The sequence below is a fragment of the Schistocerca piceifrons genome, chromosome 1 (assembly GCF_021461385.2).
Source record: "Schistocerca piceifrons isolate TAMUIC-IGC-003096 chromosome 1, iqSchPice1.1, whole genome shotgun sequence".
NCBI classification, from domain to species: domain Eukaryota; kingdom Metazoa; phylum Arthropoda; class Insecta; order Orthoptera; family Acrididae; genus Schistocerca; species Schistocerca piceifrons.
In genome coordinates, this window is record NC_060138.1 from 549,150,325 (window position 1) to 549,166,369 (window position 16,045).

The 16,045-nt window shown below is 41.0% G+C and overlaps 1 protein-coding gene and 1 long non-coding RNA gene across 2 annotated transcripts in view; both read left to right on the plus strand.

Moving 5' to 3' along the window:
* The first annotated feature begins 6,354 nt into the window (after window positions 1-6,354).
* On the plus strand, window positions 6,355-9,289 carry LOC124711293. Its single transcript, XR_007005453.1, has 3 exons — window positions 6,355-6,457; window positions 8,921-9,072; window positions 9,154-9,289. It is a non-coding gene; the product is annotated as an uncharacterized LOC124711293 (long non-coding RNA).
* A 2,086-nt stretch (window positions 9,290-11,375) lies between these two features.
* LOC124749167 (dipeptidyl peptidase 1-like) overlaps window positions 11,376-16,045 on the plus strand; it is a 34,851-nt gene continuing 30,181 nt past the window's right edge. The window contains exon 1 of the mRNA XM_047248966.1: window positions 11,376-11,381. Within this exon, the coding sequence (XP_047104922.1) occupies window positions 11,376-11,381 (6 nt within the window). The remainder of the gene's footprint in view (window positions 11,382-16,045) is intronic.

Consider the following 16,045-nt stretch of genomic DNA (forward strand, 5'->3'; position numbering starts at 1 on the left):
GATTAAATCTCAGTGTGAAATGATATCAATAATATGATTCCCTGGTGACATTTGTAGCCTCAGAGAAAATGAAGAAGAATCACAGGACTTGATAAATGGAATGCTGTAATCAGTACTGAATATGGATTGAGGGTCTGTCGAAGAAAGACGAAAGTATTGAGCGGTAGCGGAAAGAAATGAACGATAAACTTAAGAGCTAAATTGGTGGTAGATGAGGTGAAAAAATTGTGTTACATTGAAAACGAAATCACATGAGACGGTCGAAGCAAGTGTGACATAAAAAGCAGACTACCACACGTAAAGATGACATTTATGCCCAAATTATGTCTACTAGTATCAAACAGCGGCCGTAATTTGAGGAGGACGTTTCTGAGAATGTACGTGCGCAGCACAGGATTGTAAAGGTGTGGTTCATGACCGTAGGGAAAGAGGAGAATCGTAGCGTTTGTGATGTCTCATAGAAGGATGTTGAAAATTAGGTGGACTGATGAGGAATGAGGAGGTTATCTGCAGTATCAGCGCGGGAGAGAACACGTGGATAACACTGACAACAGGGACAGGATGACAGGACATATGCTAAGACATCAGGGAACAACTTCCACCCTGCTAAAAGGAACTGTAGAGTATAAAAACTGTATGGTAAGACAGAGCTTGGAATATAACCAACAAATGACTGTGGGCATTGGTTGAAAATGCTATTCTGAGAGAAATGGGTCGGTTAGGACAGAAGAGGAAGTCGTGCGAGGCGCATCAAACCAATCAGATGACTGATGACACATAGAAAATCTTACAGTATATTCTGAATTGCACTAAATAAGTGGGGCTTTAAATTACGGGTTATGCCTGAATGCCAATGCTGAATATACGTGAGCCACTCTTTTCCGAACTTGCATTTCAAAGATTAGCTGTGGACAACCAATGAGCAGGTAAAGATTCTGATAGTCAACTCGCCAAACACGGCACTGAGAGCGCAAAAAGAACTCTAACATCATCACAGACTTGTGATGTTGAGGACCGGCATTGTGCCTCACAACTGATTGCCTTGGGTTCACTGAGTAAATATCTCTGTTTTATTAACCTTCTACCCTACGCTAGAATGTATGTGTCCATTTGTATCATTTTAGCAGAATAGAGAATATTTATTAGGTCTACAACTTTGCTTCCACCGTTTTGCAATACATGACAGTAGTGGCAAGTGGTGGTGATGATGATAGGGCGTAAGTGCCATACAATTACCTTAGTCATTTTCAAACATAACGCCATCAAGTTATTAATCGATTTGGGATTGCATCATAAAGCTATTTTCAATTAAGTCTGTCAACTTACGAACCCAATTCTTGTCATTTGCGGGAAGTTTTAATTTTCTGCTTTAACATGAAGAAATCTGTGGCTCAGGCTCATAAAATGCTGGGTAAGAGCTACGGTGGAGCACCTGCTAGTGAAACAATGAAGAGAATGATTTCATCACTTCAAGAACGGTGATTTTGATGTTGAGGATTGGCGTTGTGGTGGAAGAAGCTACTGAAGCCAACGGAAATAATCACAGGAGATCGTAATCGTAAGCAATGTTGTATTTGAGCCGAGCACTGAAAGATAAACGGCTACAATACAGCGCTAATGATTTTACAGCATGACAGTGGTCAATTCCATGTCGCGAAACCCGTTAAACATACTGGGAAACGTTGAAACGGAAAGACCTACCCCACCCGCCGTATTCTCCAAACAATACTCCCTTTCACTAGCACCTTTTTCAATCAATGGAATATGACCTGAGGAGACCGAGGCACATTAGCCATAAGGGCACGATGGTCAATTGGTGTCATTTTCTTAAACTGCCGTTAAATATGGCACCCACTATGGAGACTGATGGCAACAATGCAGTTCTCTTTCCGCAAACTCGCCAGTGCATTTAGATTGTCGAGCGAGGAAGGGCATGTGTTTTTCCTTCCTATTTTCATACTGTAGACGCCAATAAATGTTTGAAACATTTTCGCTATCTAACATAATTCTAATACAGCGGTGGGGCACAGTGGCCCATTTAAGTAAGCGCATCTCTGCCCACATGGTCAACCTGTCCCTCTTCTTTTTGTAAGTAAATAATCTTATTAACCTTAATAAGTAGAAAGTAATCGAAGACTACATCAAATCCAATGCAATTTTTACGCGAGAAAATTGTGTATTGCACTGATTTCAAACCGATAATACTTATGCGATGTTTGATATTATTTTCTTCTTTTTTTTCAAAACCTGTAATTTTTATTCAAGTGTTCAAGTAAAATGACTGTAATATATATTTGAACTTACTACTTACTGGTCACTGAAGAACATATATTTTCAAGTGCCAAATCTACCTGTATCTTCGAATGTAGTCCTCTAAATACCTCCTGTCAACTGAACGTTAAGCCTTTCGCATGTAATCATGCTTTTACTCATCGTCGTTGTACTGTTTTGTTTTCAGGATCAATCGAAATTATAAAACGAAAACTGAAATAGGCGATGTTTCTGAAGCAACTAAAAGAGTATCAGTCATAGAGTTCAATCCTCTACAAGGAGAAAGGAACACAATTTAAAGAGGAATACGGATTTAGTGTGTAAAAACCTTTGAAAAAACAATAAAAAAGCGCTCTGGTCAAGCTAAATTTTTTTGAATAACAAACAGAAAGAAAAAAGAAATTTCTGAGAAGGTTCTTCAGGATGAAGAAGATTGAGGTGAGGATGCTGTTCGGCTTAGATGTCTTAACCACATTCTCACAAAAATCCAGACGAGGAATGGATTCAATGCACAAGTTGTAAGCGGTAGCCACATCCGTTGTGTTAAAAATGACGTGAAAGCACTTCTTTATGAATGTTTGAACTGTGAAGGTCCTATCAGACATTCGGTTGAAGATATAGAAATTATGAAGACCCTTTTCTATCAATCTGATATTGTAACTACGATAACACAATTCATGATAATAGATTTTGTCATAAAGTTGTAGCAATTTGTATTAAAATAAACTTTGAGTATTAAAATCGATACATTTCCAATTAAATAAAAATATAACTAAATTAATGACAAGATAATATCGGGAAATTTGCTCAACTGTTGCGACAAATTGCACCATAGGAGGGTTAGATTGGCCCAGGTGATATACTGAACTAAATATTTTTAGTAACAGGCAAGCAGGTAGAAGCCTTAATTACATAGCTGTAACGATGGAGAAACAAAGTATTAATGTTCCCGCATAAAAAGATCAATACAAGCTGGCCACCGCCATGATCTTCCCTGCCATCTTTTTCGATCAATGGGACACGGCCAGGCTGACCAGCACATCTGGTAATATGAAGAAGTGCGAAATTTGATCGATTCATGGATCTCCTCAAAAGGGGCCCAGTTCTTCCGCCGCGATATTCGAATACTGGCCGAAAGGTGCGAAAAGTAGTGGCTAGCAGTGGTCTATACTTTGAATCATAAATGTTTTGTAAGCTTTACACAATAGAGCCTCGAACTTCCACAAAAAACGGCGGAAGCAAGATTGTAGACCTAGCACTTTGTCTTATACATCTGCATCTACATGGATACTCTGCAAATCACACTTAAGTGCCTGGAGGAGAGTTCATCGAACCATCTTCCCAATTCTCTCAATCTTGCTTTAATATTAACTGAACTCAACTTATTCTGAGAACTTGTGAATCATTATTTAGTACTATTCGCGAGTATCACTCTCGGTGATAATATTCGGAACCGTGGAATAAATATTTCAAGTTTTGCTGTTTCGGCGAGTCCATATAATGCTCTACAGATTGCCGTGATGGCTGGGGCGGCTGTCACTGTAGACTCTCCCCAAACGTTTATGTTGTGGCATAAAGCTGCGTAGAAGCCGTGCGACCATCATACTAGTAACTGAACAGATCACCACCATCTGGCCGTAATAACAATACTCCAGTCGCTAAAAGCTCTTTTATGTTTATGTGTTTCGGACATAGCCCATCATCAGAATATCAGATGTTGTTGTTGATGTTGCTGTTATGGTCTTCAGTCCTGAGACTGGTTTGATGCAGCTCTCCATGCTACTCTATCCTGTGCAAGCTTCTTCATCTCCCAGTACCTACTGCAGCCCACATCCTTCTGAATCTGCTTAGTGTATTCATCTCTTGGTCTCCCTCTACGATTTTTATCCTCCGCGCTTCCCTCCAATACTGAATTGGTGACCCCTTGATGCCTCAGAGCGTGTCCTACCAACCGATCCCTTCATCTAGTAAAGTTGTGCCACAAATTCCTTTTCTCCTCAATTCTGTTGAATACCACGGCGTTAGTTAAGTGATCTACCTATATAATCTTCAGCATTCTTTGTAGCACCACGTTTCTAAAGCTTCTGTTCTCTTCTTGTCTAAGCTGTTTATCCTCATGTTTCACTTTCATACATTGCTACACTCCATACAAACACTTTCAGGAAGGACTTCCTGATATTTAAGTCTATGCACGATGATAAAAAATTTCTCTTCTTCTTTCCTTGCCATAGCCAGTCTACATTTAATTTCCTCTCTACTTCGGCCATCATTTAGCTGCCAGATAGTAAAATTCATCTCCTACTTTAAGTGTCTCATTTCCTAGTCTAATCTCCTCAGCATCATCTGATTTAATTAGACTACATTCCATTATCGTCCTTTCTCTTTTGTTGACGTTCATCTTATATCCTCCTTTAAGACACTCTCCATTCCCTTCAACTGCTCTCCCAGGTCCTTTACTGTCTCTGAGAGAATTACAGTATCTTCGGAAGACCTCAAAGTTCTTATTTCTTCTCCATGGATTTTGATTCCTACTTCAAATTTTTCTTTTGTTTCTTTTACTGCTTGCTTAATTTACAGATTGAATAACATCGGGGATAGGCTACAACCCTGTCTCACTCCCTTCCCAACTACTGCTTCCCTTTCGTGCCCCATGACTGTTATAACTGCCGTCTGGCTTCTGTACAAATTGTAAATAGCCTTTCGCTCCCTGTGTTTGACCCCTGCCACATTCAGAATTTGAAAGAGAGTATTCCAGTCAACATTGTCAAAAACTTTCTCTAAGTCTACAAAAGCTAGAACCGTAGATTTGCCTTTCATTAACCTATCTTCTACGATAAGTCATAGGGTCAGTATTGCCTCACGTGTTCCTACATTGCTACGGAATCCAAATTTATCTTCCCCAAGGTCGACTTCTACCAGTTTTTCAATTCCTCTGTAAAGAATTCGTGTTAGTATTTTGCGACGGTGGTTTATTAAAGGTTAAACTAATGAATTGACCTCGGCCTAATCTGTTCAAGACTTTAAGTTAACAGCTGTGTCATTAATGTTTGCTTATTTGAGTCAAGTTTCTCCCAACGTGGAAACCTAATACTAGCATATGTAACTTACACTAAATTCAATTTAATGTTTATGATCGTTTACTGTCCAAATAAACAATTTTGAAGCAAAAATTACTTCTTAACTCATTACAATTTGTGTGTCAATCCAATAAGAGAGACGTCCAGTTGTGCAGTGAAGTGTTTGTGATCCGTCAATCAGTTCGAATGAGAGTGTCCGCACGTTCCAACATTGCAAGACTCACAGCTGCGTTCGGTCGGCCGGCGCGCGGGAGACTGGACAGGTTTGCGCAGTCTTATTGCGATGATGACAGACGCCTTCTCCATCGGCTCGGCATGCTTTTGTTCACTGTCGGGTCTCCACGGACATTCTGCAAGCGCATATGAACATCTGCGATGCTCTAGTTTTCCGCCGAAAGCAACTCAATGTCAGCTCTAGAGCTGTCCTTGGAACGCATCTCTTTTACAGGCACCACGTTGAAGGCTACGTATAGGACCATCACCTGCCGAAACTTCTTGAAACTATAGGAGCTGAAGCAGGAAAATTCCATGATATTCAACAACAATTTCTGCTCTTTTGCAGGCGCAACTGATCAAGAAAAAAAATACGTTCCATTAGTTATCTAACGCCGCTCGTACTTGGCCATCGCGTCAGACTTACCACTGCTAAAACGCCTCTGGTCTTCGCTCCCTCTTTCGCCGATTACCAATCAGTTGCAGAATTTAATTTAGTTCATCTGTCACGCCCTGTAACGAGACACTACAACTTACTTCTAAAAACATACGCATTGTGAACAAGATTAAGTGTTTCAACAGCTGTGTAGTACGCTCTTTCCAATCGCAGGTTTCCATTTGTGAGCATGGCAATCGTTAGGAGGCTGTAATCGCTACACCTGATTATCAGGCAGTGCTTATTCGCTGACTCAGTCAATGCGCTTTTCTGTTTCCAGAGACGTCTGTCGCGATGACCGCTGGAGTGAGTGCGTTGTTTGCGGCAGCTCTGGCGCTGCTGCTGGCTGCGGTGTCAGCGGACACGCCCGCCAGCTGCCTGTACAGCGACATAGTGGGCTCCTGGACCTTCCACGAGGGACAGCGGAACCTCGACAGCTCCGCCCTCTGCGAAGATTTTGGTAAGAAATCTTCCCTCGACGAATCCAGTAATCATTTATTTTCTATTTCTTTTCGTTTTGCACTGCTGAATCGCTTTCCTCTCTGCTACATTTAGTTGCGTCTCCTTACTACATTTGTCTGAAAGTAAGAGAAATGTGTTAGGGCTTTTGCAACTGACGAAAGTCTTGAATGAAATTCTCACTCTACAGCGGAGTGTACGCTGATATGAAACTTCCTGGCAGATTAAAACTGTGTGCCGGACCGAGACTTGAACTCGGGACCTTTGCCTTTCGCGGGCAAGTGCTCAACCGACTGAGCTACCCAAGCACGACTCATGCTCCGTCCTCACAGCTTTAATTCCGCCAGTACCTCGTCTCCTACCTTCCAAACTTCACAGAAGCTCTCCTGCGAACATTGCAGAACTAGCACCCCTGGAAGAAAGGATATTGCGGAGACATGGCTTAGCCACAGCCTTGGGGTTGTTTCTAGTCTTGTTAGATAAACTGTGTAGTTGGCAAGGAAACGCTGCACATTAATTGATATTCATACACACAGATGTGTTCTGTCTTTTTAACAAAGCATCGTCCGTGTGTGTCAGTAAAAGATCTGATGCATTACCTGAAGATCGTGCCGTTTCCCCTTTGTGGAAAAAGGGCTCGAAGTTCTTCATTTGGTGTAGATTCAAAGCAATTTGGTAACTTAACAATAATTCAGATTTTCGGTATTTTCAATCAGACCTCACATAAAATGTGCCATACACGTTCGTACTGCTGCGAACATCAATAGCTGTCCAACATAAATGAAAAAGAGAAACTTTGTTACTGAAAAGTGCTGAAGTGGTTCCTTTTGGGTACGTCATAAAGTCTCAAGCAATAGGATCGTCTTCAAAGGCGGTAAATAAGTGGAAGGTCTGAAGGTGCTATTATTCTCATTTTTACTTCAGATTGTTTTAAATACTGATTATTTTCAGTCCGAATAAAATCAAGTTCTTCGGCTGTAGTAGCTAGAATGAATATTAAATTCAGGCCAAAATGATCATTCTTGGTTAAAGGCGCTCTTGGTGAGGAATAACCGTGTACGTTGTTGACCGTCATACAAAAGAGATTATGTTGTAGGAAAAAAGCCGACTTCGAATTATGATACAGGTTCGACTTTCAAACATAAAAAACAAATTATGAAGCGCTTATGGCGCTCGCTCGTTGCGTCACCAAGCAAGTCGCTTCAGCCCAATATAAACGGCCAGAAACTAGGTGTCTTATGTAGTTAAAACAGGAAAACTGGGACTTCTTCATTTTACAAAATAAAACAAAGTTATAATATAATGGTTCAAACGTTATTGGCCAAACGTCATGACGATTACACTTTCATCTGTGGCGAAAGAGAAATTCCAACATCAGCTGCAATCTGACGTAGAAATGAAGCCACTGGCGAGAAGAGAAAATTTGTGCCGTACCGGGACTAGATGCTGGATTTCCCGCATATCGACAGTGGTCGCCTTAAACAGTTCGCCCATCTGAGCAAGCTTTCCGTCTGAACCAAATTCGGGCATGGATGTGTGTGATGTTCTTAGGTTAGTTAGGTTTAATTAATTCTAAGTTCTAGGCGACTGATGACCTCAGAAGTTAAGTCGCATAGTGCTCAGAGCCATTTGAACCATTTTGAACCAAATTCTCGCATGTCGCGTGTCCCTGTCCCTTATGCTCATTATTCGCAGCCTTACCTGATTCCCGCAAGAGATCGAACGGAGAGTACATCAGCACTGAAGGTATCAATATTTCGCCGTCAGGACGCGTAAGTGTGGTGTCTGTTCTTTTGGACATGTCCACAACAGACACCACAAAAGTAAACTTACATCTGTATCGTTCCGCTGGCAGAAAGTGTAGAAAGAAACAATCTAATGTCGCTTTTCTCATAGATAATGTAATTACAACTTCACAGAATAAGAATTAATATCGTATAAGTGGTCTACAGATATTAATTTCCCAAAACACTTTGTATTTTCATTATACAAAAGAAAGAGTTCTTCATTGTCCACTCAACGCATTAGCCATATTTTTGCAGTTAACTGAAATAATATAGCGGATTAATACGTTGGAGTCCATAAGCAGCAATATTACTTTGCTGTTTTATCAAAAGACATGTTAAAGTGTGCAATTGTCTGTTTTGAACGAATTAAACAGTTGTAACAAGAAATTTCATCTTTAGTAAATCGGATCGGCATGCATAAATTACGACCCGTTAAGGCAATATAGCAAAAACATAACTTACATTTTCTAATAATAGGTACATTACAGCATTAAAATACTATTCACTACACTTTTCTTACAAATCTGAAGTAATAAAGGGATGTTTATTATTCAGTTTATATCTAATTCCTTGAGCTGTGAAGGCTGAAGTCAGTCGTGTCTTGTGAAGCCTCCTCCAGAATGTTGGAAACAGCAGGGTGATATTTAATAGGGGACCCGTTCGTTTGTTGTCGGCAGATGTCGTTCAGCAAGTGCGTGTCACGTTGTCCTACCCCAACGTTGCGGTGGACCAATACGACAACGTCGGCACCTGGACGCTGATATCAAACCAGGGCTTCGAAGTGACCGTAAACGGCAGAACATACTTTGCATTCTCTGCCTACGAAACGGTAGGTGACCATAAATGTTTTTACTTTCCTTTCGACGTAGCGATGTCGTTGATAACTTAGCGCTGTGATATTTTCTTTCAGGTGGGTAACGATACCTACAGCCTGTGTGACCAGACACTGCCCGGCTGGTCACATGACGTCACCGTGCGACACTGGTCGTGTTATTATGGCATCAAGGACGGCTCCACCAGGAGGCGGCTCTCATCTGCAAAACCCGAGCTTCCCACGCACAAGGTAAACACTATTCCTTTACCCTTTTGTACCGTACATATCTCTTCTTTATTATTCTCTGCTTGTGAAGAGCAGAGTTTTAAGCCTTCTTTTTAACTTTTACAACTAGTGTATCATTGACGTGCCATGATTGAGATCCCAATTTTCTAGTGAGGAACCTCCCATGGATTCAAAAGACGATGACACGAAAAAGTCTAATTATTATTGCACAACACCGTAGAGCGATTTCATACAATGCGATTCAGCTGCTCATACCGCTGGGTCTTATGCATCGTGCAACACCTTCAAACACCACATGCAAGATTTTCAAATTCTCTCGCTCGCTACGTGCAAGTTATTAGTCCTACGGAAAAAAATGAGCTCGCCCTTTTGTGGGAAATTTAATGTAGTCAGATTTTGTACTGAGATGCGTCTTTGCCAGAGGCCATAGTATTCGAATTCGAGTTATACAAGGAAATGTAAAAAAGTGTACTGCAAATGCATCTTTCCTGAATAACTCTAAAACAATGGCCTACAGCAAAAATGTATCCCAGTATAAAATTTAACTACATTGCATTTTCTACAAAAAGGTCCCGTTTATTTTTTTCTGTAGCGCTTATTGCTTGAACATAACGAGTGAGAGAATATGAAAGTCATGCACGTGGTATTTGAAGGCTTTGCGGGCGGCATAAAGTCTAGCGTTAGAGCAGCTGAATCGCCCTGTACATGGTTCGTGTTGTGCAATAGCCACAAAGCTAGGTATGAGCAGAAAATGAGAACGTATTTCCTAAATATGGTTTCAGATATGCTACAGGACTAAGTAAAGCTCAACTACAAGATGTTTGGAAACAACACTGTTCAAAATCTGCAGTTACAGGAGTGTTGAAACAGAGGTTAATGTATGCATCTACTAGGGTCATTCAATAAGTAATGCCCCATATTTTTTTCCTTAGAACATATTTATTGTTAAGAATCCTAATTTGGTGTCAATGTACATCAACATGTCTTGTCCATGTCCTATTTTTCTACGTAGTCTCCATCACGTTCTATGGCCGTGCGCCAACGGTTGTCGAAGTGAATGTATTCCCTGCTGGTAAAAGCTCTTGTCCTGTAAGCGTAGCCATATTTTCACTCCATGACTGACACTCTCGTCACCTTCAAAGTGTGTTCCCCGTAGAGAATATTTAACATCCAACAATTCAGATGAAATGGCCCTCCTTTGAATCTTGTGGACCGCTGTGAGCATTCGTGGAACACATCGTGGGCACCTCTTTGAATATCCGAGAGTCTCGATCATTACAGACACACTTACAATGCTGACGGACAACTATAGAGCCAATTGTCGAGTTGTGATGCGCCGGTCGGCACGAATAACGGCATTTAGCACGATTCAGAAAGTCTGGTGCAGTGGCTGTGACACGACGTCGCGAGCGTGGCTCATCACGGAGCTTTGTTTCTGCACTTCCTGAGGACGTAACTTTCTTTACCCATCACCCAGCTGTACTCCTATCAACTAAAACGTCACCACACACTGTACACAAACGCTTATGGATGTTCACCACGCTTTCTTTTTCTGAACACAAGATTTCACAAACTCCACCCAGCTTGTAACGTGAGTCGTACGTAAACGCCGTTTTGACGCTGTACTACGGCTCTGCCATCTGCCACAATGGCTCGAAACTTCATCTGCGCACAAACAAACATCAAATTTGAAGCACCAACAAGGACCTTTGTCTATGTATATTAATGACTTTTTTTAGAAAATGTGGGGCATTACTTAATGAACGTCGAGCGGGATTAGCCCAGCGGTCTTGGGCGCTGCAGTCATACTGTGTGGCTGATCCCGGCGGAGGCTCGAGTCCTCCCTCGGGCATGGGTGTGTGTGTTTGTCCTTGGGATAATTTAGGTTAAGTAGTGCGTAAGCTTAGAGACTGATGACTTCAGCAGTTAAGTCCCATAAGATTTCACACACACGACCCTCGTAAAATAACGTAGCAAAAATGTTAGTAGATGATACATTTAACGCGTGGGCCCACATGTGGCGTTCCCTATTTGGAGTGATTCAAGAGCTGTTTTGCCCTCCGATTACTGCAATGGAGGTATACTGTTGCCAGAAGAGTCCTTGTGGCGGTTAAGAGACTGTATCTCGTCACATCGATTCATCCCAGACATTCTGCCTAGGATTCGGATCGGGTGATCTGATTGGTTAGACTCACACACAACAGAAAGTAGCGTTAAAGAACCTGCCGGTATTATACTGAATTTGTAGCTGTTTGTGAGACTACCCACTCGCAGAGGAAACGCTTTGGATCTTCTAGCAACGCACATGCCAAAAGTTTTCGATTCCGGTCATTATACAGAATTAGCGAAACAAAATTAGCCCGGAAATCATTTGATGCACCAGCTGCACCCACGGTGGATGCTGTAAGATGGATTGCTGTCTTATGGTGCACGAAATATTTTCCGGGCCAGCTATATTTCACCCAACATATAATAGCAGATCACCGGTGGTAGACAAAAATTTAATAAGAAAGGTGGAAAGTTATTCCTACTTGTTGTTGTTGTTGTGGTCTTCAGTCCTGAGACTGGTTTGGTTCAGCTATCCATGCTACTCTGTCCTGTGCAAGCTTCTTCATCTCTCAGTACCTACTGCAACCTACATCCTTCTGAATCTGCTTAGTGTATTCATTTCTTATTCTCCCTCCATACTGCCATCCAGTACTAAATTGGTGATCCCTTGATGCCTCAAAACATGTCCTGCCAACCGATCCCTTCTTCTAGTCAAGTTGTGCCACAAACTTCTCTTCTCCCCAATTCTATTCAGTACCTCCTCATTAGTTAAGTGATCTACCCATCTAATCTTCACCATTCTTCTGTAGCACCACATTTCGAAAGCTTCTATTCTCTTCTTGTCTAAACTAGTTATTGTCCATGTTTCACTTACATACAGGGCCACAGTCCATACAAATACTTTCAGAAACGACTTCCTGACACTTCAACCTATACTCGATGTTAACAAATTTCTCTTCTTTAGAAACGCTTTCCTTGCCATTGCCAGTCTACATTTTATATCCTTTCTACTTCGACCATCATCTGTTATTTTGCTCCCCAAATAGCAAAACTCATCTACTGCTTTAAGTGTCTCATTTCCTAATCTAATTCCCTCAGCATCACCCGATTTAATTCTATTACATTCCATTATCCTCGATTTATTTTGTTGATGTTCATCTTATATCCTCCTTTCAAGACACAGTCCATTCCATTCAGCTGCTCTTCCAGGTCCTTTGCTGTCTCTGACAGAATTAGAATGTCATCGGCAAACCTCAAAGTCTTTATTTCTTCTCCATGGACTTTAATTCCTACTCATAATTTCTTTTGTTTCCTTTACTGCTTGCTCAGTATACAGACTGAATAACATCGGAGATAGGCTACAACCCTGTCTCATTCCCTTCCCAACCATTGCTTCCCTTTCATGCACCTCGACTCTTATAACTGCCAACTGGTTTCAGTACAAATTGTAAATGGTCTTTCGCTCTCTGCATTTTACCCCTGCCACCTTCAGAATTTGAAACAGAGTATTCAAGTCAACAGTGTCAAAAGCTTTCCCTAAGTCTACAAATGCCAGAAACGTATATTTGCCTTTCCTTAATCTACCTTGTAAGATAAGTCGTAGGGTCAGTATTGTCTCACGTGTTCCAGTATCTCTACGGAATCCAAACTGATCTTCCCCGAGGTCGGCTTCTACCAGTTTTTCCATTCGTCTGTAAAGAATTCGCGTTAGTATTTTGCAGCCGTGACGTATTAAGCTGATAGTTCGGTAATTTTCACATCTGTCAATACCTGCTTTCTTTGGGATTGGAATTATATTCTTGAAGTCTGGGGGTATTTCGCCTGTGTTATACATCTTTCCCACCAGATGGAAGAGCTTGGTCATGGCTGGCTCTCCCAAGGCTATCAGTAGTTCTAATGGAATGTTGTCTACTCCCGGGGCCTTGTTTCAACTCAGGTCTTTCAGTGCTCTGTCAAACTCTTCGCGCCGTATCGTAGCTCCCATTTCATCTTCATCTACATCCTCTTCCATTTCCATAATATTGTCCTCGAGTACGTCGCCCTTGTATAGACCCTCTATATACTCCGTCCACCTTTCTACTTTCCCTTCTGTGCTTAGAACTGCGTTTCCATCTGAGTTCTTGATATTCATATAAGTGGTTCTCTTTTCTCCAAAGGTCTCTTTAATTTTCCTGTAGGCATTATCTATCTTACCTCTAGTGAGATAAGTCTCTACATCCTTACATTTGTCCTCTGGCCATCCATGCTTGGCCACTTTGTACTTCGTGTCGATCTCATTTTTGAGACGTTTGTATTCCTTTTTGCCTGCTTCATTTATTGCATTTTTATATTTTCTCTTTTCATCAATTAAATTCAAATTTCTTCTGTTACCCAAGGATTTCTTCTTTTTACCTACTTGATCCTCTGCTGCCTTCACTATTTCATTCCTCAAAGCTAGCCATTCTTCTTCTACTGTATTTCTTTCCCCAATGCCTATCAATTGTTCCCCTATGCTCTGCCTGAAGCTCTGTACAACCTCTGGGTTAGTGAGTTTATCCAGGTCCCATCTCCTTAAATTCCCACCTTTTTGCAGTTTCTTCAGTTTTAATCTACAGTTCATAACCAATAGATTGTGTTCAGAGTCCACATCTGTCCCTGGAAATGTCTTACAATTTTAAATCTGGTTCCTAAATCTCTGTCTTACTATTATATAATCTGTCTGATACCTTCTAGTATTTCCTGGCTTCATTCATGTATACAACCTTCTTTCATGATTCTTGAACCAAGTGTTAGCTATGATTAAGTTATGCTCCGTGCAAAATTCTGCCAGGCGGCTTCCTCTTTCATTTCTTAGCCCCAATCCATATGCACCTACTACGTTTCCTTCTCTTCCTTTTCCTACTGTCGAATTCCAGTCACCCATGACTATTTAATTTTCGTCTTCCTTCACTAACTGAATGATATCTTTATCTCATCATACATTTCATCAATTTCTTCATCATCTGCAGAGCTAGTTGGCATATAAACTTGTACTACTGTAGTAGGCGTGGGCTTCGTGTCTATCTGCGCCACAGTAATGCGTTCAGTATTCTGTTTGTAGTAGTTTACCCGCACTCCTATTTTTTATTCATTATTAAACCTACTCCTGCATTACTCCTATTTGATTTTGTATTTATAATCCAGTATTCACCTGACCAAAAGTCTTGTTCCTCCTGCCACCGAACTTCACTAATTATCACTATATCTAACTTTGACCTATCTATTTCCCTTTTTAAATGGATTCAGAACATAAAGTCTTATTTGGACCGTAAATTCGCATTTGGCTGCTTAAACACACGTAACTTCTTTCCCTCAGATCTTGCTATGCCAGATATAGCTTTTGTACACCCATCAGCACTTTTATATCTGCCTGTATCACTATTATTATTATTATGACTATTATTATGGTGGCATCAATAGAAGCAGTAGTAGTAGAACAGCCAGCATTAAGTTTATTAGTTCTTAGTCGGTGCTATTTATTCACACATTCTCTCCACATGTTCAAATAATTTTTTTATAGTTTTATTCACTTATCAAATGGCAATACGTATACAATGATTACAAAACTACTACATGTCAACATTTAAGCACAAGTCTCCAACATAAAATAACACAAATGATAACAGGTACATATAGATATCAAGGTCTTTTACATATTTTATCACACCACTCGCCGCTCTAGGGAAATCTTCGAAGGGCCCTTGCACGAACGTGCGGGGCATTATCATTCCGAATGAGCAACTGTGTATCGTTCCGTACCACAGTGGCACGATGGAGATGAAGATTTGCGCCATTTGTAGAGAGCGTCTGCATATCTTCCACGGACCGTTCGGATTTGATTCAAGGTAGTCCAAATAGTCCAAGGTTGATCGAGTCTAGGGACTTTGTTCTGGATGCAAGGTAATTGCAGGTATTGTGGAGGACAGTTTTGTTACCAACAGCGTTTCCATTCATTGATGGTATTGAATTCAGTTTTCAATTCAGAGACTGGGATATCTTGATCTTAGTCTTTTTCGTTCCGCTAGGAACACATCGTTCAACACTGGAAGGTCGGTGTTGTCAGCAATCCTCTGGAATTCACGCAGTATCGCGCTCTTCCGTCTGTTATCAGGTGAAATGTGGCTCAAGATAGGTAACAGATATGTAGGAGTGGATCGTATTAATCCATTAACAGTGCCCATGGGCTCGTTACGTTGTATGTGTATCTTTTTATGTGTGGGCTCTCAAGCCATACAGGCGCACATTGCTCTGCTGCTGAGTGTACCAACTCGAGTGTTGATACCTGAAGAGTATCTCCTAACGATACCAACTAGTAACACAGAATTGAGGGAGACTGTTGTTTCTGCTTTTGAGCTTAGCAGATGTTCGTGTCAAGTGCTCCTTAAAAGAAAGTGTCCTAATTAACGTGACACAATCTCTATGTGCCACTCCATTGGACAGGTGAAAACAAGAAACTTCTTTTTTAGTAGAATTTGATTGTAACCTCCATTTGCGGAAGTCTTGGCATGAGCTGTCTGTATCAGAAATTAGGATTTCTTCAGTTGTTTCAAAAGTTTTCTATTGGGCAGCTATTGCTCAGTCGTACGCATAACCAAACTTTCTGGATTGTGTTGGATGAATATTAGATACATATAAAATAACACGAAGAGAGCAAGGACATATCCATGGGTCAAGC